At 41.0% G+C, this 26,976-nt stretch overlaps 3 protein-coding genes and 1 long non-coding RNA gene across 7 annotated transcripts; 2 read left to right on the top strand and 2 right to left on the bottom strand.

Moving 5' to 3' along the window:
• Positions 1-191: 191 nt before the first annotated feature.
• LOC141786523 (uncharacterized) lies at positions 192-1,180 on the top strand. The gene is made up of 3 exons (XR_012597811.1): positions 192-236; positions 451-839; positions 1,078-1,180. It is a non-coding gene; the product is annotated as an uncharacterized LOC141786523 (long non-coding RNA).
• A 9,153-nt stretch (positions 1,181-10,333) lies between these two features.
• Positions 10,334-15,205, top strand: LOC141786528 (uncharacterized). The gene is made up of 7 exons (XM_074665137.1): positions 10,334-10,400; positions 10,728-10,925; positions 13,727-13,855; positions 14,009-14,149; positions 14,385-14,496; positions 14,612-14,825; positions 15,121-15,205. Exons 2-7 carry the CDS (start codon positions 10,887-10,889, stop codon positions 15,203-15,205), a joined length of 720 nt encoding a protein of 239 aa, XP_074521238.1. The 5' UTR covers positions 10,334-10,400; positions 10,728-10,886.
• A 386-nt stretch (positions 15,206-15,591) lies between these two features.
• Positions 15,592-17,947, bottom strand: LOC141786532 (uncharacterized). 2 transcript variants are annotated; one of them, XR_012597814.1, is made up of 4 exons: positions 17,800-17,947; positions 16,529-16,797; positions 15,908-16,184; positions 15,592-15,778 (listed from the first exon to the last, which is right to left on the bottom strand). XR_012597814.1 is itself a non-coding variant. In XM_074665143.1 (4 exons), the coding sequence occupies exons 1-4, from the start codon at positions 17,827-17,829 to the stop codon at positions 15,756-15,758; spliced, it is 612 nt and encodes a 203-aa protein (XP_074521244.1). In that variant the 5' UTR covers positions 17,830-17,947; the 3' UTR covers positions 15,592-15,755. The 2 variants fall into 2 exon arrangements, 1 of the variants encoding a protein (XP_074521244.1); XM_074665143.1 differs by having other exon boundaries at positions 15,895-16,184.
• A 4,438-nt stretch (positions 17,948-22,385) lies between these two features.
• LOC141786530 (uncharacterized) lies at positions 22,386-26,386 on the bottom strand. 3 transcript variants are annotated; one of them, XM_074665141.1, is made up of 6 exons: positions 26,163-26,386; positions 25,519-25,684; positions 23,708-24,439; positions 23,548-23,616; positions 22,865-22,908; positions 22,386-22,628 (listed from the first exon to the last, which is right to left on the bottom strand). In XM_074665141.1, the coding sequence occupies exons 2-6, from the start codon at positions 25,640-25,642 to the stop codon at positions 22,611-22,613; spliced, it is 987 nt and encodes a 328-aa protein (XP_074521242.1). In that variant the 5' UTR covers positions 25,643-25,684; positions 26,163-26,386; the 3' UTR covers positions 22,386-22,610. The 3 variants fall into 3 exon arrangements, with proteins under 3 accessions (XP_074521242.1, XP_074521240.1, XP_074521243.1); XM_074665139.1 differs by lacking the exon at positions 26,163-26,386 and adding an exon at positions 25,984-26,106; XM_074665142.1 differs by lacking the exon at positions 26,163-26,386 and adding an exon at positions 25,996-26,069.
• Between the last annotated feature and the right edge of the window lie 590 nt (positions 26,387-26,976).

Here is a 26,976-nt window from a genome sequence, read left to right as displayed (position 1 = left end):
GCTTTAGACCTAAATGGGGTAGCATTGTTGCTTTCATATCAAATGTTTCACAATGTTTAAGATCTTTTTCTTTTTATACAGCCTGAGATTTTGAAAAAAAAAAACAATCATTATAATGTCACAATTTTTTTTCTCTATATTTTTTTCGAGTGTAGCCCGGCTGACTCGGAAGACTGATCCTCCTGCTGATGCTCCTGAGATTGTATTTGCCCCAGCCATTTCTCCAGAGACACTTGGTATTTACTTAATTTATTCTCCATTATCCCACAGCATAAAGTTGAGTAATATGTACTTGTTTCTGATAGAACTGCAATTTATAATACATCTTTGTATTACATCACAAATACAAATAGAATTGAATAATGGACAGTTACACCATTCAAAGCTACTTCATATGGTACATTTTAAAATTGAAAAGATCTTTGTTATTTTTTTGTACCATTTTAATAGAGGGGTTCTTACAAGATCTGCAGCAATCCCTCAGTGATACCACTGGAGATGAGGTGGATGAGCCAACCCCAAGAGCTTCTCTTCTGGCTTTATCAAACTGGAGCACAAGAAAACTCTCTTTTCAGAGAGTTGGAGGGCAGAGAGACCACGTCTTGTGAACACAACCATAGCACAAGAAAATGCAGCAAACCGTGTCTGCCAACAGTGTGGAAGGAATTCAGCTGTTGTCCGATGTCGTGATTGCCAGCCATCCCCCTTCTTCTGCTCTGAATGTGATGTCAGCATGCACACCAGACATGTGCTTCACAACAGAGATGCCTGTACAGCAGGATTCTTCCAGCCTTTGCCTCCAACAACTTTTATAAAGTGTAACACCCTTTGCCCATGTGGTATGTTCTGGTTTGTAAGTTTCAAAAATATATTTTCTTACTGGATTTGTTGAGCACTTTAGGGTTCAATTGCAGCTTCTTCTGGGTGACTTTAATACTTTTCAGTCATGTGCTTCATGTCACATTTTTGTCATGTAGGTAAACTGTAGTTGAATTGGGTCAGAAATTTGTCACAACGCAATATAGTAATTAATTCTTCTCTCATGTCATTCATATGGTGTTTTCTTGTGCTTTTCAGTGCGTTTTGTACCCATGGAAATCCCTGACAAAGTCTGTGATTGTCAAACACCGTCATTAAGTGTCAAACCAGGGAAGACTGTGGCAGTGATCACAATGAATGGTAAGAATGTAATGAACTTTGGTCCTGATTGAAATGTTTGTTTAATAAGATCTGTCTCTTCTCAACAACTCCCACATGTTGCCATACATTGTTAGAAGGAAAAAAAATCACATGAACATCGAGTGATGCATTCTGCGTTAGAGGGAAAAAATGATTATCTAGGGCAGTTAACATTACAGTGGATTTCCATTTTTTTTTTTCCAGGACGCCATGAGCTCAGCATGCCTGAGTTGGTATGTGAAACAGGCCAGGTCAGTTGGATTGCTGGAGTTGATGACCTTCTTCGAAGTGACTACTGGCCAGCTACCCTTCACTTCTCCACCATTTTTGCCATTGTTACTTTTATTTCATTTGAAGAAAGTAAAATGGTTGCACCAGGACTGTCCTGTCAGGCATTTTTAAGAATGCTGGATCGGCGAACTGTCCGCTTTGGCCGTGTGAGTATTGAAGGTCTTTGTCCCATGTTATTTATTTGTATATCTTTGTTGAAAACTGGTGTCCTTAAAATGCATTTGTTTTAGTATCATTGTTTGTAATTTCCCTGTTGATGTTTTTTTTTATGATAGAGTGGACAGATCTCAGCTGATAGCTTTTTAAAGAGTTTTTTTGAGTGGGAGGCTGTTCAATTTGAGGTCAACAGCATCTGCAAGGAGGAGCCCTTCGCCTGTCCTGCTTGCAGCCCGGACATGCTTGCAGTTTCTGTTGATGGAAACCGCAAGCATTACTGCTTCAAAAATGCAGCTAGGTACTTCAAAGTATATATATAACTTCACAGTGTTTAAATTAATAACAATGTAAGTCTTTTAACCCGAGAGTGTGAGATATCATCACCTGTCCCTTTGTTTTATTTAGATCTGAGGAACAGGCCATCTTTGAAGGCGTCTTCATAGCAAAGGATGAAGACGTCTCAAAATTTGTCGACTACATACAGAGCACAACCAAACATGTAATATTGCAGACTGTAATTATATATGTTCAGGAATACAATTGTGTTTTATGGAAGTGTTTTTTGAGGTCCGTCTTTCGACCGTTTTAATGAATAAATTTTCATATTGTAGGTCTCTGGGAGAGGTATTTGTGGAGGGGAGTGGTCAGCAGCCAGAGAGACCTCCCAAAGATCTGCCAGCAAGCTAGATGAGGAGGGACTGGAACTTGCAGTCTGTTGGCATGGAGTGCTCCTGTGTGCCCTCAATATGTACAGAGGAGAAATTTTTGCCTATCCCCTGTACTTACAAAATAAGCTAGAAAATAGGCAAATAACATTTTTTTGCATGGATGTGACCTGCAAGTACTGGCCCTACCTCCAAAGAGTCACAAAAAGCTGCCCAGAGCTCCAGTATCTTTTAAACATGAAGCCCTTCCTCTCAGTGTTTCATGCCAAAGCCCATGACTTCAAGTGTGAAGTAAGTAACAATTAGCATCAGACAAAATGACTGTCTACATCTCAATATCAGCACTGAGAAGTTATAATTGGCATTGTTTTTGGAATATATTTTAAAAAGGTGAAATGGAGTGGGGCATATCAGGAGGGGGCTGGGTTGACACTTGACGAGGAGGTGGAACAGTGCAATGCCTTCCTCTCGCGGATAGCAGTGACCACCAAACATATGTCAAAAGGAGGTGAGGTGAAAACCGTAGAAACTCAGGTATACCAAATGGTACAGGATAGAGGTAACACATTTTCTGTTACAGGACGCACAGACATGCTGACACACATGGCCATGCGCTGGAATCAGCAAAAGTTTCACAACCTGGCCACCTCACTGTCCCGCAATCTGAAAGTAATAACGTTATATCCTTTATTATTACATAAGTATTATTTGTCCTTTCAAGTATGAAATATTATTTGATAGGAATAGTTGGGGATGTGAACTGAGTGTTTATTTCATTATTTTTATTACCTGTGATTGTTTGTGACTGTAGACCTCAAAAGCTCTGGAAAACCAGCTGCAGAACCTGGAGTCCATGAAAGCCCAGTTGGCAGTGACTGAGAGCCAATTGGAAGAGTGGATCAGCGATGTGAAGGAGTGGGCAGAAAGTAAGAAAACTGTTCATGAAGCTTTCAGGGTTTAGTCTGATACTTTGTAATTGATACCTGTTCATGTTGAAATACACAATAATGTTATGTTGACACATGACATCCGGTTTAATCTCTTAAAATAAGGTATGGTCTCTGTAGGCTTTCATTTGAGAGCAAGCATGGAACACTCAGTTTTGCAAGCCATTAACTTATAATGCCATTCGAGAATTAAATAAAATTAAGATTGAATTGCACTGATATTGTAAGTCACTGAAGTGCAAAACAAATATACCCTCTCTACAGCAAAGACCAACACCTTGACTGATGCGGATGCCTTGGCAAGCAGGATTGAGTTGCTGGTGGCAAGTATCAGGAAACGTTCCCAGCGTCTCTACAAAGATACAGACAGCAACAAAGGTCGTGCCAGGATCCGCCGCAAAATCAGGGAGGAGAAGGGGATCCTGAGTTCTGTGGTTGAAAAATACAACAAAATGGGACCAAGTACAGGAACTCTGTGTTTGGAGACCATTCTGTCTCAGGAGACAGCTTGGCCATGGCAACGACCACAGAGTGGTGTGTACACTAATAAGTTGACTACCTTCAGTAAATGTAACAAGTACAGAATACCTACATTGCCTTAAATTGTTCTGTAAAGCCATAAAACTTTGTGAAGCCTTTGAATTCCTCATTATGAATTGACCTTTTTATGGAAGTATAACTGTGCCATCAGGATTTGAACATGAATTTCTAACTCTGAATTTTTTCAGCATCGAAATTGGACTTTGAATATTAAAAAACATCGAATTTTAAGCGCTGATTGGTTATTCTCCCCCTTTTATATTTGTCCATGTTGAAATAAATTCAGTGTAAAAAAAATCAACATCTCAAAAAATCCAGTCGAAAAAAAATTAGTGTTAAAAAGAATTCAACATAAAGAAATATCTATGTCTCGAGAATTTCGGTGCCAGAAAATTCAGTGTCAGGAAATTCAGTGTCAAAAATAATCCAGTCTCAACATCCGGGTAACCAAGGGGAAGCAATCGATCCCTTGGTCAAGTCGTACAACGCTCAGCCAATCAGGTTGCGCTCCACTGGTCTTATGACACCATGACAGTTTCGAGTGAACTATGTCGACCAACTCCAATGATGCGGCTTTGGTAAGCCTGTTTATGCTATTTGTCATTTGTGTTTTGAAAATTGCATTATAGCTATGACTTAACATGCTGCACGTTAACCGGCTATTTTGAACGATAACAATACTCAACTTTTATTACGTGGCGTTCGCCAAAACTGCGTCAGCAGCTTGCTAACGGTACGTACATTGTGTTTTGGGGCAACACGGATGAACGTTTTTGATTTGAGGAACAACGATGTCGTTATCTGATTGTTGTAAACAATCGCTGGGTTATCTGGCAAGTAATGAAAATCTCGGCCTGCTAAAACTTCTTCGCCGTGGTGTGGGGCCGCTGCGGTAGCTCACCTCGTAGACCCGGTGTGTGTTAGCCTCCTGAGCCTCGCAGATTCGAGTTCGTTCTCACTTAACAGGACTGGTTTATCGTGTTGTTTATCTGACACAGAAGTGTTTTTTACTGAAATATCATACCATGTGATGTTTCTTCTGCTGAGAGTTGAATGAAGATAATTTTGGGCATAGTTAAGCATGTCTAATAACCCTGAATTAGTGTCTTTTCCCAAAGAAATACATAATATTGTTTTCAGAATCAGAATCAGAATCAGAATCAGAATCACCTTTATTGGCCAAGTATTTTCAAGAATACAAGGAACTTGACTCCGGTTTAAACTGCACTCTCTCAGTACAAATGTGGATAGAATTACAAGAGTAGAAAAATAGAGTTTAAGTAGTAGAAAAAGAATAATAATTATTACAATATTAAATAAAGAACTCTGCACAGAGTAAATACAAAAATATATACACAATTTAAGTTAGGAAAAATAGTGCACTGAATAAATGTCATAAAAAAATGTGCAACTTGCAACAGGGAATGGAAGATGGATGTGCAATAGAAACAGAAACAGAGAGACTGTGGCTGTACATGAGGTATATGAGTTTTTTTAAAGCAGGTTAAGTGTTCATCAGAGTGACGGCCTGGGGGAAGAAACTGTTCCTGTGTCTGGACGTCTTGACGCACAGAGCTCTGTAACGCCGACCAGAGGGGAGCAGTTTAAACAGTTTGTGTCCGGGGTGTGAAGGGTCTGCAGAGATGTTGCCAGCCCGCTTCCTGGTCCTGGACCTGTACAAGTCCTGGATGGAGGGCAGGCTGACTCCGATGATTTTTTCTGCAGCCCTGACAGTTCGTTGCAGTCTGTGCCTGTCGTGTTTGGAGGCTGAGGAAAACCAAACCGAGATGGAGGAGCACAGGACAGACTGAATGATGGAGGTGTAGAAGATGATGAGCAGGTCCTGGGGCAGGTTGAACTTCCTGAGCTGTCTGAGGAAGTACAACCTCTGCTGTGCCTTCTTCCTGATGGAGTCTATGTGGGAGGTCCACTTCAGATCCCGGGAGATGGTGGATCCCAGGAACCGGAAGGAGTCCACAGTAGACACAGTGTTGTTCAGAATGGTGAGGAGGGGCGGAGGAGGGGGGTTTCTCCTAAAGTCCACTGTCATCTCCACAGTCTTGAGCGGGTTCAGCTCCAGGTGGTTCTGACCACACCAGAGGACCAGCTGTTCCACCTCCTGTCTGTAAGCGGCCTCGTCACCATCCTGGATGAGACCAATGATGGTGGTGTCGTCCGCAAACTTCAGGAGTTTCACAGAGGGGTCCCTTGAGGTGCAGTCATTAGTGTAGAGGGAGAAGAGCAGTGGGGAGAGCACACACCCCTGGGGGGCGCCGGTGTTGACTGTCCGTGTGCTGGATGTGATGGACCCCAGCCTCACCTGCTGGGTCCTGCCAGTCAGGAAGCTGGAGATCCACTGACAGGTGGGGGGTGGCACAGAGAGGTGGGAGAGCTTGTGGTGGAGGATGTCAGGGATGATGGTGTTGAATGCCGAGCTGAAGTCCACAAACAGGATCCTCACGTACGTCCCTGCAGAGTCCAGGTGCTGTAGGATGTAATGCAGTCCCATGTTGACTGCATCCTCAGCTGACCTGTTTGCCCGGTAGGCAAACTGCAGGGGGTCCAGTAGGGGTCCTGTGATGTCCTTCAGGTAACTCAGCACCAGGCGTTCAAAAGACTTCATGACTACAGAAGTCAGGGCGACGGGCCTGTAGTCATTCAGTCCTGTTATGGAGGGTTTCTTTGGGACTGGGATGATGGTGGAGCGTTTGAAGCAGGAGGGCACCTCACACAGCTCCAGAGATCTGTTGAAGATCCGGGTGAAGATGGGGGCCAGCTGGTCCGCGCAGGCCCTCAGACATGAGGGGGAGACACCATCAGGTCCTGGAGCCTTCTTGATCTTTTGTCTCTGGAACTGCTGGCACACATCCTCTTCACGGATCGTCAGTGCGGGTGGGGTTGCAGAGGGGGGGGAGCTGTCCAGGGGGGCAGGTAGTCTTTTGTTGATGGGATGAGTGGGGGGTGTGAAGGAGTCTGTTTCAAACCTGGTGTAAAACAGATTCAGCTCCTCAGCCAGATGAGGGTTCTCCACAGGGTGGGGGGATGGTCTCTTGTAGTTGACGGCCTCCTGAAGGCCCCTCCACACCGACACAGGATCGTTAGCTGAGAATTGTCTTCTCAGCTTCTCAGAGTAGCTCCTCTTAGCTGCTCTGATCTCCTTTGTCAGTGTGTTCCTGGCCTGCTTGTACAGGAGCCTGTCCCCACTTCTGTAGGCCTCCTCCTTGGCCTGGCGAAGCTGCCTCAGTTTCCCAGTAAACCAAGTTTTATTGTTGCTGTATGTGTGAAAGGTCTTGGTTTGCACACACAGGTCCTCACAAAAACTGATGTAAGTCCATGAATGTCTGTGGCTGCAGCTTCAAAGACGCTCCAATCTGTGCAGTCAAAACAGGCCTGGAGCTCCTGCCTTGACTCATCCGTCCACTTCTTCACTGACTTCACTACAGGCTTTGCAGATTTTAATTTCTGCCTGTAGGTAGGAATAAGGTGGATCAGACAGTGATCAGAGAGTCCTAAAGCTGCACGGGAAACAGAGCGATATGAGTCCTTTATTGTGGTGTAGCAATGGTCGAGAATGTTCGCGTCCCTGGTGGGACACGTGACGTGCTGTCTGTATTTTCAGAGTTAATGGCTGAGGTTTGCTCTGTTAAAATCCCCTAAAATGATGAGCAGGGAGTCTGGATGCTTCCTCTCCACGTCTGTGATCTGGTCGGCGAGCTGCTGCTGCGCCTCTGTTACGCACGCCTGAGGTGGAATGTAAACACTGACCAGCACAAACGAGGAGAACTCCCGCGGTGAATAAAACGGGCGACAGTTTATGAAAAAGGATTCCAACTGGGGGCTACATGTCCTCTTCAACACTGTGACATCTGTACACCAACCTTCGTTAATATAAAAGCATGTTCCGCCTCCCCTCGTCTTCCCTGAGAGCTCCGTTACGCGGTCCGCTCGCAGGAGCTGGAAGCCGGGCAGATGTAGAGCGCTGTCGGGGATGTGTTCACTGAGCCAAGTTTCAGTGAAACACAGGGCGGCGGATCTGCCAAAGTCTGAGTTTTTCCTGTTGAGGAGCAGCAGTTCATCCATCTTGTTTGACAGAGAGCGGACGTTGGCCAGGTGGATAGACGGGAGCGCAGTGCGTAATCCCCGCTGCCTCAGTTTCACGAGCGCGCCTGCTCGCTTCCCGCGCCGGCGTCTTCTGTAAACTCCATACAGAGCTGCTGCTCCTCCGACCAAAACATCTGTAAAGTTCCCTGGTTCAGTGAAAACCGGTGGAAAAATTGTACCAGATGTCAGGCCAATGTTTATGAGCTCTTCCCTGGTGAAAGTGACCAGAGAAGGAGAGCAGAGTGCACTAAAAAAACACAAAAACGCACAAAGTACGAGAGAGCGCAGTACCGAGGCGACCATCCGCGGCGCCATCTAGATAATAGTTTTATAGCTTGTTTCAAATTGTTGTATAATGTAGGACGCATATCTTAAGTGTTCACCCTTTGGAAACCACAGTAGGGTCACCATAATTATAGTGCAGTAACGAGTAACTTTGTAAAATGTATTCATGTTCTCGTTCTGCCAATTTTTAATGCTCCTCTTGCTTTTTCTGCATTGTTGCAGGGCAGTCATGCTGATAATATTTTACAGTCAGCCAACCGCCTTTTACAACTACTCAACTCATCAGGTCAGCAGGGTTCAGCAAGTGTTGGAGTCACAAATCAACAAATGAGGTTTAGTATTGAAATTTACTTTGTGTACATATGGCTTATACTACTCATACATTTTAGATGTATTGATTATTAATAGATTTTCTTGGATACAATTCTGCAGAGAACAGAGACGAACAGAACCAGTTCAAATGGAAATGACCAGGTGAAGAAAAGTTTGTTTAAGTTTAAAACATAAACTTCTCACTTAAGGCTAATATTAAAGTAATTATGAAATGAGCGAAGTTATAGCAGGACTTGATAATACATAATCTTCTAATAATGTCACATATGGTTGTAGTTAGTGTTTTTTGTTTGTTTGTTTTCTGTAGGTCCTTTCCAGGTATTTTCACCAGGGGCAGGGGAAAAAGGCGATTTCCCACAGCAAGTCCTGTTCCTGCCAGGAGGCCTAGGCCACTGGATGTGGCTTTCTATTTGTTGCCAAAGCGATGTGAAAAAACTCCAAAAGAGGAGGAGCAAATAGTCCATATGCATGCAGGACTGGGCTGTAGGACTGCTCATCTAGATGAAAGCACAACACATGAGGAGGTAAAAACATGCAATTGTTAACTTAGTATTGTAGGTTTTGAAGTTATATGGATTTTTTAGAATTCCATGCAGTGTTATTGATGCTCTTCATGATTTCAAGTTTTGACACTATTTTTGGGAAAGATTATATGTGTATACATTTTTTGCTTACAGTTATGTGATGCCCTCAAAGTTTTATTCCCAAAATTGGGGTCAGTTACTGGTGGGTGGCTGCTCTACAAACCTTCAGGTAGGCCAACACTAGTTTGTGTGATACTGGTACTTTTTCATAAAACAAAATACTTAAAATGTATTCTTCACAGTAACCTCTATACTTTGAACTCTGCATGTTTAATATCAAGCATATCTGAGCTGAGGTCAGAGAGCGCAGACCTCCACCAGCACCACAGTCCTCACTCAGATTGTAATTTTCACCATTAATGTTAGTCCTACCTTTATTTCATCTAACTATTTAAAATCATTGACTATGAAAACATACCATTAGCAAGTGGATTCATAATCATATCTAATTTAGTTCAGTGGTTATTCAAAAAAATTGCATTTTTCATCATGCTGGATCCAGACGGTGATCAGGATCACTCCCAAAATGTAATCATTTGTTTCTTGTCCCAATCCTGACATTTCCTGAAAATTTCATTGAAATCCGTCCATTTTTTTTTTTTAGATATGTAACGAACAGAGAAACAAACAAACAGATGCTGATTATTGCATAACTTCCTTGGCAGAAGTGGGAAAAAACAAAACAAAACAAAAAAAAAACACCTGGTTTGTTTTAGGTTACTTCTTCAGCCTGGTCTGTTCTGATGACATATTTAGGTGCTTTGACTAAATGTTTGGATTATCTAATAACTTTTGATTGTAATGTAATCTTCCACTCCTGCTATCTGTAGGTGGATGGGGGAGCCGACAACTCAATCTTGTGACTCCCAGTGATACTGGCTATACTGGCGTGATGCTGAAATCTTTAAGTCGTGGGTGTAAAAACCTTTACATTGCCCCAATCCAAGAAGAACTCAGCACAAACCCCCTGCCACTAACTGATGTAGCATTCAGCAACATGCCAAAAGCCACATGTCAGAAGTGTGGATTAGAAGTTCCCCTTCCACTCCTGACAGAGCACATCAAATCTTGTGACGTCATGGATTTCTGTAGCGACGATAACCTGGCCAATGGGGAAACCAGTCGGCTTGAAGAGAGACAGTGTAAGAACTCTTAATGTTCAGCTTTTGTGAGTATTGGTATTGAAAAAACAGAAACCCCTTTTTTGAAAATAACACTCTTCTCAACCTCTAATCAGCAGGTGTGCAGGAATGTCCTGTCTGCACGAAGATGATTCCTACTGATATCATTGAGGTACATACTTCCTCGTGTGTGGAAAGGTATCTATGTACTTTTTATTCTCATTGTCTTTTCAGTCTTTGTCCTGCCTATTCTACAGTTGTAACAAAAATAATTTTGTGAGGGTAGAAGGGCAGGGAAAGAGGTGACACATGAAAGCGTTACATTTGAGGAAGACCAAGAAGCAATGCCTGGACCATCCAGATCTTCTACAGCTATTACAGATGGTAGGTGCTGTTCAGGCTTAGCAGTAGCATAGGAAAGTTAAGGAAGATATAATGTTACATCTGAAATTTTGAATTCTTTTTGCTGTCTCAACAACAAATATTGGTAATGAAACAACCTTATTTCCTTTGTTTTCATATTAGACTGGTTAACCATCACTGACCCCAGCAAGGCCATTTCTCAGTGTGCTGGCAGTTCTCTGCGTAATCATGATACAGAGAGTCCCTTACTTCTCAGCATGGACATCAGAAAAAGCCTTGAAGAACAGGACATGGCACTGATCTCCTTCTACAAGCGGCCTAATGTGGAATGGGGACGACCCCTCAATTGCAAACTTGAAGGTAGCTTCAGTTAAAAGCTACAATTGTCAAAATCTAACTCACTTATTTACCTTGTGCTTTTGCTACCAAAATTGACATTGTTTTACAGGAGATACTGCTATTGGAGAGGGCGTAACCCATTTTTTCTTCTCAACATGCATAGAAAAACTGAAGTCAGGGTTTTGCATAAATTTTGGTATGTATTTTTTTTTTAGCATTTTCAGCATTGTCAAATTTCTAAAAGCTCCTCTTAATGTTGGCCAGACTATCACCAAAATAAAATGCAGTTTCTGAGGAATCACTCTCATACACACCCAGGGGAAACACAAATGCGGACAGAGCCATGTTCATTTCAGTGTATCGCCACATTTATTCTGTGGTCTCAACATCAACAAAGTAACAACACCACAAAGCTACAGTGCCACCTATGGACCAAACTTAGTATAGCACTTCTGGTAATCCAATATACTACAAGGCCTATTTCTTCTTATTGTTCTTGATTAATGTTTTTTATGTCTTAACAGCAGGTAAAAAGCTTACACGTCTTTTTGAGGGGGAGCCTGGGCATTAAGTCCCCTCAGCTTCTCACTTTCTAGTGGAGAGTGAGATGTTCATGATGGCGGGGAGAATGATAGGCCACTCCTTTCTTCATGGAGGACCATGGGTGCGTCTCAAAGCTCCAAAGTTCCATCCTTCCTTCCTCCACTTGCGTCGTTCTCTTGCGTCTTAGTCCCTCCCACCAGAGATGCATGGGAGAGACGCGAGGAAATAAAGAGAGGAGAGAGGAACGGAGGAGATTCGTTTTATAGAGCAATGGGACATCCTCTCCTTCGGAGCGTCACATGAAGCGACGAGTTTCAGTGATGACGGCATCAGCTGATCACCTCTGGATCATCTGTCAGTCAGCTCTAACAGCTGTTTGTGCGTCTGGGCACGTGCGCTGTAATAACTCTGATCAAACAGAAACAGTAACAGAGATTTGTCTGTTCTTTTAACCAGTTAAACACACACGTAACCATAAAGAAAACTTGCTCTCTGTTTATTCTGTGTGCTGTTTAGAAGCTCACGGATCACTTTTCCGGTAAAATGCGTAATTGTGAGATTATTTATGAATTATTTATCCTTTATCTTGAGCCCATCTGATCGTGAACTCTGAAGCTTCAGAGTTCACGATCAGATAAAGTGGGTTATATTACTATCAATATGACCCACCTTATTGTGTCTCAGGAAGATATTATTGATCAGTCAGTTTTTTGTATTAATCCTCTGATTATATTGATTTGATGATGGTTGTGTTCAGTGTTTTGTGATCTAAACTCACAGCAAACCCTTTAATACCAGATTTATGATCAGTTTCTGAACGATCCTCTGTGCCCGTCTTCAGCTCGTCTTTTCTCTCATTAAACTCCGTTGTGTTTGTGAAGTTTCATGTGAAGTCTGAGCTGCTGCAGCGTCCAATCAGAGAGTGATATTCCATATGGGGGCGTGTCGGTCAGTGAAAAGACTCCCGCAAAGCCGGCTCTCGTGTCTCCTCGATCATAGCTCCTCCGATCAGTCTCCTCTCTCCTCTCTCCTCTGAGCGCAATTATCGCTTTGGGACAGTCTTCAAAATGGCGACTGGGAAAGTACTTCCGGTGTCGTGGAGGAGATAGGACGGAGGAAGCACGAAGTTAACGCATTGAGACGCACCCCAAGTCTTCAGGGACTCAGCCCTGCTTTTGTACATATTCTGCTTGGTGGGAGTCCTGACACTGCCACCGTTACATTGGAGGACTGTCCAGACCTGGACATCAGGGAAACAATTAGGCTTGTATGTTTAATTAAAAAACAGTTTTCTGTCTTTCGGTAATACGTTGTACAATGTGGATACCTTTTTATTTGATCAATCTTTATTTGTATAGCGCCAATTCATAACAAGTGTTATCCCAAGACACTTAACAGTAGAGCATAAAACTCTTCATTTTGTGGATACACATATAAACATATATAAAAACTAGTGCTGTCAGACGATTAAAAAAAATAATCTAATTAATTAGCGGATTTATTATTAATAAATCTAATTAATCACATTTTAATCTCATATCTGCTTAAAGTACCCTAATAAAGAATTTGAATTCTAGGATATTATAAAATTTTTGTGCATGACTAATCAAATGAATACACTAAGAAGTGAAGATTTATAAATCCACATTTTTATTGGTGATTAAATAAAACAAAAGTCAGGGCAACTTGTCCAGAAAATTCTTAGCTCAATCAGGCAACTCAAATTTCACTTTCAGTGTGTTTCATAAATCAAATTCAAAATAAGAAAAAGGTTGAGGACATCCAGCAAACCAGTTAGGCCTGATGCATTATTAAAGAATGTAGTAAAAATATAGATAAACCAATTCAATAATAAAACAAGACTAAGTCTTAAATATGCCATTCCTGTTGTCACCTGGGCTTTGTTTTGTTTGACTAGAGACGCATGTGTGAAGTGACGTGCCACTGCCATGTACGAGTCCTCCTGCTGGCCAATATTAAAATGTTTGTGTGCTATGATTAATTGCGATACATTTTTATGACGCACTAATTTGTGGTGTAATTAATCTAATTAATGCACTAAAGTAACTGCCCTATAAAAAACAAAAACACATATGTATACAAATATATACTCCCAACACCAAAATGAATCCGTATATCCCTTTTATTGTGTATCCATTAGGAATGTGTGTTAATATCAGCAGAGTATTTGTATCAGCCCACAACATGCCATCACTAACTGCCATCTCTGGTATCCATTGTCCTTGACAAGATATTTTACATCCCTTATTGTCTTAAAGCTTGAAGGGGGATCCATACTGTCTGATAAAGATAAACAAAGCATCCAGGACTTGGCCTTTGCATGGGACCTCCCTTCCCTAACTGAGAACAACAGGAGGTGGCTTTTTGAGAAGCTGTTGATCCATGCTGTGAGTGAAACTTAGTTTGATAAATGTCTATCCAAACAGACTGTACATTTGTTTTTGAGTCTTTTGAGTTACTTTTTGGTAAAATAAAAAAATAAAAAATACTGCACTTTTTCCTGATGGTTTCTGTTCTTACTCTCTTTTTACTTTTAACAGGTAATAGGACGTGTGACACGGCAAATAAAACAGCTGAGACGAGGTCTTAAAGAGACACCATTGTGGACACTGATGACCAAAAGACCTGACACAGTGGCCCTACTCTTTCCTAAAGATGTGGCAGGAAATGTCTGCGCGGAGGTTGAATTTATTTTAATATTATCTTTTAGTGCTGTAGAAAATGTTTTTTATACCTTGTAGGCATCCATTACTGTCCATTTTTGTCTTGTTCTTGTTACTGATGTATTCCTATACATTACTTACAATTGACATCATTGGTATCAACCAGTTATGTTTGACCAAAGAGTGTAATGAGTATTGATTTAAGAATCAAAATTATTGTCTTAGTCATTCTATTTTCTTTTTTTCAACATAGGTACTTCTTCAGCGAATCACATGGCCTCGTGAGGATGACAGTGATGATGAAGACTGTTCCATCGAAACTAAGTGCCGCATGTCAGGCTATCTGCGACAGTTCATAACCAATGGTAAGTTTACTCGTCTTAAGAGTTTGTCTAATCTTCTGTTAAGTTAAGCTGTTTGTGCAATAGTTGGCTATTTATTCTAATGACTAATCATCACCCATTTGAATCTACTTCGTAGCAACACCAGCTGAACTCACCAACTTGGTGAAATTCTGGACCGGATGGGAGGTCGTACCACAGAGTCTCTCTGTGGAAATCATTGGGGGCAGATACCCCACATCATCTACCTGTTTTGAGACCTTGCGCATTCCAGGGCATTATAAGGACTACCCATCTTTCAAAAATGACATCCTGGCCTGTATTTGCACTTGTCATACTGGATTTGGTCTTGTGTGAGCTACATCTGGGCCTCAGTTTATGCTTATCAGACATAGTGGCTGAAGTTAAATGTTGTTTTCAAGCTTAGGTGTTCATTATGTCTTGAAGTTGTACAGATATAGTTCTCTTTCTTTTATCTCAGACATGTAGATCCTTCACGTACCTTGACATGTTTCGGCGGAAACTTCCGCCTTCCTCAGAAGTGTCAACAGATGATAGATATGACGTGTTAAATCAGCTGGTGTTATGGAGGTGTGACTCTCCTGTTAATTTTTCTGACGGGGTCACGCTGTCCATTCCCCTGAGCAGGACGCTGCTCCAGGTGTGTGAGAGCATGTATGCCCCCACCTCCCTGTGCATCGTCCCTGGGTCCCGTTTCCTGAATTACGAATAGGGAAGCCATTGAGATCAGGAAACAGGGCCCAGGGATGATGAACAGGGAGGTGGGGGCATACATGCTCTCACACACCTGGAGCAGCGTCCTGCACAGGAGAACAGACAGCGGGACGCGTGACCCTCCTGTCAGAAAATTTGACAGGAGGGTAACACCAGCAGATTTAACACGTCACACCTATCATCTGGTGACATTTCTGAGGAAGGCGGAAGTTTCCGCCGAAACATGTCAAGGTAGGTGAAAAATCTACATGTCTGAGATAAAGGAAAGAGAACTATATCTATGTTTTCAAGCTTGTTCAGATTGATCTGACAGTACATTAAAGGTTCAACACAAAACAAGTCTTCCTGATCATTTTATTTAGGTATCTTGAAATTGCTCACAAAATTGAACTGCAGATATGTAGATATCACAGCCCAAAGACTGGGATGCAGCTCTTGGGTTGATTGCATCTCTCAAAGATGTCAGTTGTTCATCAGTCAGTGGGCATGCAGTGTGTGGAACAATGACACTCAAGTGATCATCACAAGGAAGTCCACTTTCTTCCCAGTCAATGTTGGGGATATCCATGCCCTACAAATAGAAAGCATTTTAGATTGTATAAAGTAAAAGTGGACACACTTCAAAATATTTTGTGCTTTTAGCAGATCTGATTCAATATCTTTAATTAAATGATTTGTTCTAATTACACATATGCATAACCTCTATGCTGTCTGGTCCCGGAACTGGATTATGTGTGCGACCAAGTTCCCACAGCTGGTTAGGAGTCATGTGGCCCTCTGTTCTTAGTGAATGGTTGTCCCAGCCACTGTGGAAAGTATCGAGGTCATCCTGCAGGCGTGGGAGGAACACAAAGTGGCAGCAGAAGAGGTGCATTTCATTGGCGATGCTGAGGAAGCCCTCTTCTTCAAGGTAGTGGAGAACATCATAGTAGATGCAGGTTACAGCTGTCCACAGGTCTCTCCACAGCCGCTCAATTCTGGAAAATGTAAATACATTTTTAAAAAATAATCAAAAAAGTGTTTCTAATTATCTGTTTAATTTGTTTAAAATATTTTTATCCCCAATGGATGCACAAAAAATAAATGTTAAAATATCAAATATATTTCAAACAATGAATTTCTTTATTTTGTATTTTTGCACAACCCACTTAAGATTTAGAACTTGTTTCATACATACTGCATGTCAATACAGCCTATGCATATGTGAAAAAAAATTGTACATGAAAGTTCCCCAGTAAGTAGTTGTCTGCCAACATACTACCACAGCACAGTATGAAAGAGGTGGCAACCTAGCATCTGGTATCACTATTACTGAACATACCGTTGGTTATGAACACTCTTCCCGGATATAAATGTTTGTATGTCAGTATGTTGCTCTCTTTCCTCCTTTTCTAAATTGATGAGACTGTGAAGCTGTGTCAGTTCGTTTAAAATAGCTGGACAAACAGTCAATTGACCTGACAAAGCATTCAAAAACACAAGTTCTTGTGTGCAAGTAAACTCCAAGAAGTCTAGGTCCAGAGGCATACGTCCCAGAATATTCTCCAATCGAGAGCGAAGCCTTTCCAAAAGATGATTAAGCAGTTGCTCCTAGGAGAGAAAAAATTAAATTAAAAAAATTACCCATAGAAAAGCAGACCCATGATAAGTTCTACTATTTAGAGAGTGCAACTTGTAATAGTAATTGCTTCAGATACTTGAACAGTTTAAAATTAGATGGCTATTGACAATTATTACACAACAACTCGACAGTGACCTTCTGATCCTCACTCTCTACATTTATAACTAGCAGGTATCTGCGTGAAAGAGTCCTTTCTCATGCGCAACCCTAAAGTGGTATATAAAATGAATGCTAAACTATTGTATCACAAAATCAATCTAAAATTCACCGGATGAAAGGCGAATCTGGGCCTCTGCAGGACATTATTAATCATTTACGGCTGTCATGTCCCACCTCGGTGAAGTTCGTTTCAGGTTGGATCTTCCCAGGCACCTGTTGGTCCTTATATCCAAACAACTGCTTAACCGTCGAAGACCCAACGCAAAACTAACTTCACAGCGGTGCACAACCAGACTGCTGCGTAAAGCAGGTAGGTCCGTGGAGATATGCCCGCTGTTCCCCCACCCCCATGCACCCAAGGGCGGCGGCCAAAAGAAAACTGACTAATGTAAATTACGTTATACTGCAACCGTGTATCACAGTTTAAATGTCGGTGTTTAAAGAGCAACTCGGGTTTTTTGACACCTGGACCTTATTTATAGGTGTTTGCATGCTCTATACTCATTCAGACAAACATCGTGCAGCTCGGAGTCCTTCAGAAGTTATTTAGATCCAACCGATTTTAGCCGCACTTCGCGGAGGCCATGGCAAGGGAGCTTCGGCGCGGCACATAATCTCTGCAAAATCGCTCATTTCGGCTATATTTTGTCATCCATCGCTATCCATCGTTATCACAAACACGCTCCTCTTCTGTTGCCATAGGCGAACACTGTCCACAAGCGCACCACCAGTTCGCATTGAGTCGTGGACATGCTAAATAAGGTCCAGGTGTCAAAAAACCGGAGTTGCCTTTTAATGTCAGTAATACTCACCGAAGCGATATCTCTTCCGTTGCTCGACATGGCTGAGTAGCCGGTTTCTTCTTGTCTCGTTTGTTTGTATGTTTTTTTTTTAACTTCTTTTGTTCTCTTCCTCCGTATTTTTCTCCTTCTGTTCGCTGCTCCTCTTCTCACGGTACCTCTTCTGCTTTGCAAAACGAATTGACCCTTGGTGACCTGTCATGGTGTCAAATGACCAGTGGAGCGTAACCTGATTGGCTGAGCGTTGTACGACTTGACCAAGGGATCGATTGCTTCTCCTTGGTTACCCGGATGTTGAGACTGGATTATTCTTGACACTGAATTTCCTGACACTGAATTTTCTGGCACCGAATTTCTCGAGACATAGATATTTTTTTGATGTTGAATTCTTTTTAACACTGATTTTTTTTCGACTGGATTTTTTGAGATGTTGAATTTTTTTACACTGAATTTATTTCAACATGGACAAATATAAAAGGAGGAGAATAACCAATCAGCGCTTGAAATTCGATGTTTTTTAATATTCAAAGTCCAATTTCGATGCTGAAAAAATTCAGTGTGAGAAATTCATGTTCAAATCCTGATGGCACAGTTATACTTCCATACCCTTTTACCCTTAATGTTTACAGCCTATGTTGATCTCAGGACCAAGAGAAAAGCCTTTGACATTGTCATGGCAGTAAGGAGACTTCAGGAGGAGAAAAAAATTCTTGTCATGGAGATGAACCACCATTGGAAATCTCTTTCAGCTCGTGGTAAATCTCTAAAGGGACAGTCCTGCTTGGTTTCTGGAGCAGTGATTCAAAGTATGTATTTGAATTTCACATTGCATGAATGTGCAAATCAAAGTCTGCTGATAACATTACTAAAACTGTTTTTAACTCTTAATGTTAATTTAAGATTCACCATGGAACCTAAATGAAGATGAGTTACAGGGTCTGCACAGTGTCATTGGAAAAAAGCAGCAGAAGATCAGAGAGATGATGACTCATGCAAGACGCTGCTACCTGCAAGTTTTGTCTGGAGCAGAGGACATCGACTTCCTGCAAGATGATCAGGCTGATTACTCTGATAGTGATTCTGAAGGTTCAGATGATGCACTGTGGAAGCCTAATCAAAGGGCCTTCAGTGCTTTTAACTTATTCACCTAAATCAGATGCTTAAAAGATCCATGTATCATTTCATATGGACATTACAATCAAAGCAACAATATACAGGAATTCAGTTGGATGGAATTTGGTGCTGCGGCAGCACGGTGGAATATAGCTGAGCACTTGGAGCTAACACAACCTGATGCTGGTTTGTGGATTTTTCATTTTCACTGAATGTTTTTTAGCAGGTTTGAATGTTTTGCATTTTATTATTCAAAATTTCAACCTCATGCAATTTTTATGTATGATTTTATTGAAAATCTTTAGGACATATTTTTTGCTGTGATTCTGAGTACTTCATCAGTCTGGTTGTCTTGTTGTCTTCAGCTGTGATGTGACTTACCAATTTGCATCATTTATTTTGTTTTGCTTCTTCTTGATAATAAAGACTATTTTTGCAAACTTGGCTTTGTGAATTCATAAAAACTTGGATAATCCTTGAAAATGTCATTGCTTAGCAGGCTTTGGTGTTCTAACAAAAATGTAAAATTGTGCTAAAAGAATGATAATATTAAAAATAAATGCTTCACTGTGTTAAGCCTTGGTCCTATTGAAATCATTGAAACAAAACAATACATCCCTCCAGAGCAACCTAAGATCTTTTTCAATATTGGAAGCAATGAAATTACACATCGATCCAAAAAAATGTGGACAATGGGCCTAAATTTATAAATCCCTGTATCTACATTTATAGAACAGAAAGTGCATTTCATACTTCGGAAACCGGAAGTGGTAAAAGGACCGTTTCACATTTTTAGAAAATTAAAAAAATTATCAACAATAGAACAGCATATTAAAATTTTTTTAAATAAAAACACACAAGTGGTTTTTCTGTAAGTAATTAGGCTAAGAAGTTTTTTAAATACATTATCAAGAAAGAACTTTAAAGGTGGCCCTATGCTCCCTTCAAATTTAGAACTACAACCTTTGGATTGATTTGCATGAAGCAATATGGCGCGGTTGGCGGGAGTTGTAGTTTTTTTTCTTTATGAAATATTAGTGTTTGATTATCAAAAAGTGGCAGTTGTTAAAACTGGAAAAAGTAGTACACTCGGACATATATGATGATGATAAACCAATGTATATAATCAGATTTCACATATCAAATTTCTTAATAGGAGAACTTTAATTTAACCCTTTTTTATTGTGCCCTTATCTGTTGATTATATCCATGTGATAGCAGGGCTCAAGAGGTTTCCATAACACGTTGTACCATGTCTGTACCCCTTTCTGTTGATGAGTTATAACCATTTGAATATCCTCAGAAGTCAGCAGTCAGGGGCTTGTATTTCAAAGCAGGAAGCATGTAGAGCCTTCATACTGACATATGTTACTCTCCACTTCAAGACCTTTCCAACGATGTATGTGGTTTAGATATCAGACAATTTTTGAATTTTCAGATTTCAGGGCTGCAGGCCGGCAGATGAGTGGGTTCGGAAAGGGACTTGACAGTCAACTGATAAAATTAGACTTTAAGCTCTTTTTTTTTTTTTTTTTTTTTTTTTTTACTTTTTTTTTTGCATTTATTTTGTAATTATGTACTGACCAAAATGAGACAGCCTTAGATTGAGATAGACAGTGTTTAAAACACTTCATTGTCTTTTTTACACTCCTTACATACCAAAAAAGATCACACCCCAGATCTTTGTGAAAAGTGTCTGGAGGTTGGTAGCTACTATCAGTACCTCTGGCAATGTAAACTGATTAAAAGGTTTTGAGGTATAATCTCTCAAGAACTAAGTAATATCTTTCTTGCAGGTTGAATTTTAAAGGGACCCAGGCTTTTTGTGGTCGGCCTGCCATCTAGACATTTAACACTTACACACTCACAGCTTAATCCATGTGACAAGCTACTGTTATGGACCAAGTGTCTTCTGATTTCTGATTAACTCGATAAAAGATTTACTTTCAAATGTCAGTGATATGCAGAGATGGTCAGGGTTCTCCTTCATTCAGAATTAGTGTTGTATTGAGAGGCAATCAGAGGTGTTTTACAGAGCTGTGGTCTCTTCTTTTTGATTATTTGCTGACGGATCAGTCAGAGATCGATGGCCAAGCACCTGTAGAATAACATTAAAGTTCATTTTTATTCATTCATGTTCTAGACTGCTTATCCTTTTTTGGGGTCGCAGGGGGCTGGAGCCTATCTGAGCTGTCATCGGGTGAGACTAGGGTACACCCTGAACCAGTTGCCAGCCAATTGCTGGGCAACATAGGGAGACATACAACCATTTTCTATCAGACTCACCTAAGGGCAATTTGGAGTCACTAATTAACCAAATGAGCATGTATTGGTCTGTGGGAGAAAGTCTGAGTACTCAGAGAGAACCCATGCATGAACAGGAAGAGCATGCAAACTTTACATAAAAGAGTCCTGCCTGACCCAGGGATTGAATCAGCAACCCTCTTGCTGTGAGGCACATGCACTACCTGCTGCACCACCATGCCGTCCAGTTTGTACTGAACTTGAACTTTTTATATATTTATCTATTTATTTCTTCCCAATCAAAAAAAAAAAATCTGTGATGTGATCTGATGACAGAACTATGATGCTATTTTGCTATATATTGTATTTATGTTCATTAAGAGATACTTTTCTTAACTTAAGCTGCCTACACTTTCACATAGTTGAGACTATCCAGCTGGAATAGAATAGAATGCTCTTTATTGTCACTCTCAGTGTGCTTAGTGTACAACAAAGTTGGAAGTGTATATGTCCTTTGAGGGGCCGATGATCTTCAGGGCTGTTTCCACAGTCTTCTGAGGCCTCGCTCTGTCTGCCTGAGTGCAGCTCCTGTACCAGGTGATGATGCAGTATGTCAGCAGGCTCTCTGTGCACGAGCGGTAGGAGGCCAGCAGCCTCCTGTCCAGATTGTTCTTCCTGTAGACTCAGGAAATGTAGCCTATGAGTCTTAATGAATGATGAGATGTTGTCTGTCCAGGAGAGGTCTTTCCAGATCTGGATTCACATGAACCTGACTGTGTGAACCCTCTCCATACACTTGCCGTTGATGTAGGGGGTGGCTTAGCACTGGTCCCCCTGAAGTTCACCATGTTCTCCTTCGTTTTTGTGGATTTCAGTGCCAAACTGCCAAACAAGTAAAAGGCTAAACATTTAATGCAGTAAATGTTGGATAATTGTTAAGATACTTCAGGGTGTGAAGGTACATGCTGATTTACAAGCCAGGCTCAGGGAATGATCATGATTAATAAAGTGCACTAAGACCATGATAGCCACTTAATGTTGTGTTCTTTCTCTTGTCATGAGTTCAAGATGATTGAAGGCAGTCATCGGCTCCTCAGGTCACCCCAAAGCTTGACTTTTGGCAGTCAGATGACTATTGAGTGTTACAACCCCCAGAGCCCCAAACTTGGACACCTTCAAAATATTTACTGTTTGCAAACAAAACAACAAAACATTATGACACCAAAACAACATTTAATAATCCAACAACTCATAACAGGGCCACACACTGTGAAAACATTGTTGTGTTAAATTGCTGTGCATAAAGTGTAATAGGCTGCTAATAACTGGATAAATTACCATAGCTGAAACTAAGATTTACCTCATGAAGTGAACATATTAGTGAACAAAGTATACAAATTGAACTGAACAAAACATTAAATGTGGAACTTTTTTACAACTTAAACTGATCGGCCGGTTCCCATGTGTCATCCCATGTCTTGCCGCTGCCAGGATAGGAAAGACAGAGACATAAACACAGGAAATAAAGATCAGAGGCTAAAATTTCTTCTGACATATCAAGAAATTTCATGTCTATAATTTCCTTAGTAAACCTGTCTTTCACATTAATAATTAAGCTCTAGTAGTGAATTTCAAATGAGATAGCAACCACTGGATCACAGCATAAATCTTTTGTCGATAGTTCAACATACCGGTTCATGGTCGCTTACGGAGCACTTACCATTGTGAGCATGGTGCCCACCTCACTTTCACTTCTTCTCTGCCCTGGAAGGCAAGCAATAAGAAAAAGGGTGCAATTTGTTAAGAGAAAGGTGTTTTCTTTCATAGACAGAGCCATAACACATATGTGCACTTTTAAGTAGCTAAGTATTATGTAGAAATTCTTTATCTATTCAAATAATTTCTCAAGAACATAGACATCACAGCATAAAGTAGAATCTTTTTAAAAATATGACTTCAATATAAATTTAGCCCTCAGTAAACATGACATACTATATGTAAGCCCAGGACTGGAGGCTTATGCAGAGGGTGACTGATATTTCACAGACCATTTTTGGTACCAGCTACAGAGTATCAATGATGATAGTAAAGATGTCTGTGCAGAAACTGAATACTACAAGAAAGCAGACACCCAGCCATAGACTGTTCACCCTGCTGCCATGTAGTATAAAATATAGAAGCATCCACTGCTGTAGCACCAGACTATAAAATATGTTCTTTGCTCAGACTGTAATACTCCTCAAACTTCACAATGGTTTGGTATTAGAAACCATAAACTGAATATCAAATTAATTTCCTTTTGCAACACATTGTTACAGAGTGGCCAATAAATACAACCCAGAACCTTGCTTTTACATTGTATTTCACAATGAAGCCAAACATAACAAAGGAGAACATACTTACATTTACCAGGCTTCGATTGGACAACATCCTCATACTTAAACACCCTCTGCTTCCTACGTCTTAGGCATTCTAAAAATAGAGAAAAAAGAATCTTATGGGGCTAGCCTAGCAATTTGAGAAGAACTATATGCCTACATAATAATATAAAGGGATATCTAACCTTTCTTTTTCTTTGCTTTTCTTTGTTTTGGTGGGAGGACAGGGCACAAAGATGACACAGGATATGGGGGGGACTGAGACATGGGAGAGGATGAAGGAAGGTGAGACAATGTGGAGGCCAGAGGAGGAAGAGAGGGAAGGGGGCATGGAGGATGAGAAGAGGTGGAGGTTGGTGAAGGATTAGTAGAGAGGGGAAACGGAGGATGAGAAGAGGTGGAGGCTGGTGGAGGATGAGTAGAGAGGGGAAACTGAGGATGAGAAGAGGTGGAGGCTGGTGGAGGATAAGAAGAGAGGGGAAATGAAGGGGGAAAAGAGGTGGAGGTTTGTGGAGAATGAGTAGAGAGAGGAAACGGAGGAAGAGAATAGGTGGAGGCTGGGGGAGGATCAGAAGAGAGGGGGAACAGAGGATGAGAAGAGGTGGAGGCTGGGGAATCATCAGAAGTGGTGGAGAGTGGTGGATGATGAGAGGAGAGGGGGAACGGAGGAGGGTAAGAGGAGAGGGGGGATGGAAGTTCAGTTGGCAGGCAGGATGTTGAAGGTTCAGAGGGGACAGAGGATGTAGGGTGACAGTTAGAAAGAGAAGAAGGTGAGGTATTTGGGATGAGGTGCAGGATGATTTCTTCCTCATCTCCTCCTGACTGTAGTGTCACAGGCTGAGCTGCTGGACAGCTGCTGTCCTCAGGGGGCCAAGGAACTGCTGCCGGTGGGCTGGTGACACTTGGGGAAGACAATCCTGCAAAAATGGAGAAAAAAATGTAAATATTCTCCTGTCACACCATTTTCATTCCTATGTTAAGGATAAAAACTAATTGTACCTGCATTCTGCATCATGAACTATTAGCTGCAGTCACATTAAACTTGTTGAGACAGATAATCCATCCCAGTGTGTGCTCATACTACATCCTTAGTTTATAAGACAGAGAGATGAAAAATCATGCAACCACACTGAGATGAACCATTGCACATTTTTGTGATACTAATCATCTGAATTTTGACTGGGAGTAAGTCTGAACACATGGTAAATGATCTGAGATTATTAACAGCATTGGCATCACTCAGGTATGGGCGTATCATTATCACGGTGTCCACTCAGATAACATGCTTGCCTGACATCTTTTGTTTCAGGCAACAGCAAAAGTTGTTCTCTCTAAAATGGCTTAGAAGTAAAGAGGTTGCAATGTAGCAATGAGCTAGATGTAAAGCCAGGGGTCTGTCTTTCTCACTTTTTGACACTGATTTATTCATCTTGAGAACCACTCCTCCAATCAACACCAAACTTGGCTGATTTCTTGCTTAGAACCTTAAGAACTTTCAATTTTCAGACAGTTTGAGTAAAATAATATGAGATGTGTAAACATTTTCATTATTTAAAAAAATGTGTTAGTGACTGACTTCTGAATTCACTATAGGTTGCAGTGCAGCAATAATCTGTCATAATTCAGAGGATGACATAGTGAAGTTTCAGGTATGGAGAACATTCAAGTGACTTAGTATTTAATGACACATGTAGTATCACCAGCATTCATTTAACACAACTTATGAAATAGCTAAAATTGAACTGAAAAATAAGCTCTGATTGCATGTGACAAGCTTCTTAAAGTTTTCACGATATCTCCCTTTGATTTTTACAAGGTAATCTGGTTGAGCTATACTCAAGAAAGCTGCAGTGACCATTACCAGGGCATGAGAAACTAGACAAGCACATTGTTAATGGGCACTAACGTGACACAGAGTCCACCAACAACTACGCTATAGGACAACAAAGTATAACATATCATAAGATAGTTTTATTATAAATAATCATAGTCTTACTTTTCAATAGGTGCTCATGCAGTTTCTTCATTTTCAGAAGAAATTCTTGAATGATCCCATCAGTCGGTCCAATGTGATGGACCATGTCCCCATAAAATACTCCGTTCCTGCCTTGATGGGCCATAAACAGGACTGGATATTTGTCCAAGGCATTCAGCTTCAAAACCTGAAAGACAGATTTTGAAGGGAAGAAAAATTTAAGTCTGTTATTATACCTCAACTCGAGAAACCAACAAAACAGAAGTAAAGGCACGTGTTCATCTTTTTCTAGATTATACTATCCTCCAGTTTACTGGAGTATAATATTTTATATCTTATCTAGGGCTGTCATTTTAACGCGTTAATTAGATTAATTAATTACACCGCAAATTAACGCGTCATAAAAATTAACGTAATTAATCTGGATCCCAAACCCGCGAGGCGTTCAAAGACGCACTCATTTTCAAATGTCTAGCATTTACAAACCGTTTGTCCTACATGAAAAAAGTTGTGTTCTCGTCAGATTTTCAAATTTCTGACGGTCCCTGAATGTATCACATCTAGCAACATGCTTTGAGCCGAGGGAAGAGAGCGCTGTTAAAGGATAAGTTCGGTTCATACAGCTTTTACATTGTTTATAGAATGAAGTAGAACAAAATACTCACCCAGAAGGCTTATCTGATCCAAGGAGTGCTTCGGGAGATATTTAGATCCAAAATCGTGCAGCAGACGTCCGTATAATGGGATTCATCAGGGTATAGACAGCACCGCTCCTAAAACTGCAGTTCAGAGGTCATTACAGCCGCACAGCGCTGTCTGGAGTGACACAGACTGCAGCAGAGGACATCTGGGAGCCGACCATGATGGAATATTGGTGAAAAACACGAGTTTTTGGACGATTAATGCAGTTTTAAGGAGCGGCGCTGTCTATGCCCAGATGGATCCCATTATACGGACGTCCGCTGCACGATTTTGGATCTAAATATCTCCCGAAACACTGCTTGGATCAGGAAAGCCTTCTTGGTGAGTATTTTGTTCTACTTCATTCTATAAACAATGTAAAAGCTGTATGAACTGAACTTATCCTTTGACGGCGCTCTCTCTTCCCCCCGGTTCAAAGCATGTTGCTAGATGTGATACATTCACGGACCGTCGGAAATTTGAAAATCTGACGAGAACACCACTTTTTTCATGTAGGACAAATTTACAGAAAATCAACCGTTTGCTCTAGCTCAATTCTGTAAAAAACAGGTAATTTTACACTCTCTACTGCATCAAACAAGTCCTGAATTATCGAAAAAGGTCTTGTATTTAAATCTAAAGAATTCTTTGAAAATTTGCTTCCATCTTCCTGGTGTCATGTTTCAGCTTGGGGCTGCTCTGCACCAATCAGTAACAGTTTGTGTGTTCAGAGCATGTGAAACTGAAAATACTTCACTTTTCTTTGATCCAAGACTTGAATAAAGTGTTTTGTACATA

Source organism: Halichoeres trimaculatus, unplaced genomic scaffold, assembly GCF_033239565.1.
Source record: "Halichoeres trimaculatus isolate MK-OKI-2021-1 unplaced genomic scaffold, fHalTri1.1 fHalTri1_scaffold_38, whole genome shotgun sequence".
Taxonomy (NCBI): domain Eukaryota; kingdom Metazoa; phylum Chordata; class Actinopteri; order Labriformes; family Labridae; genus Halichoeres; species Halichoeres trimaculatus.
This window is presented reverse-complemented; position numbering and strand designations above follow the sequence as displayed.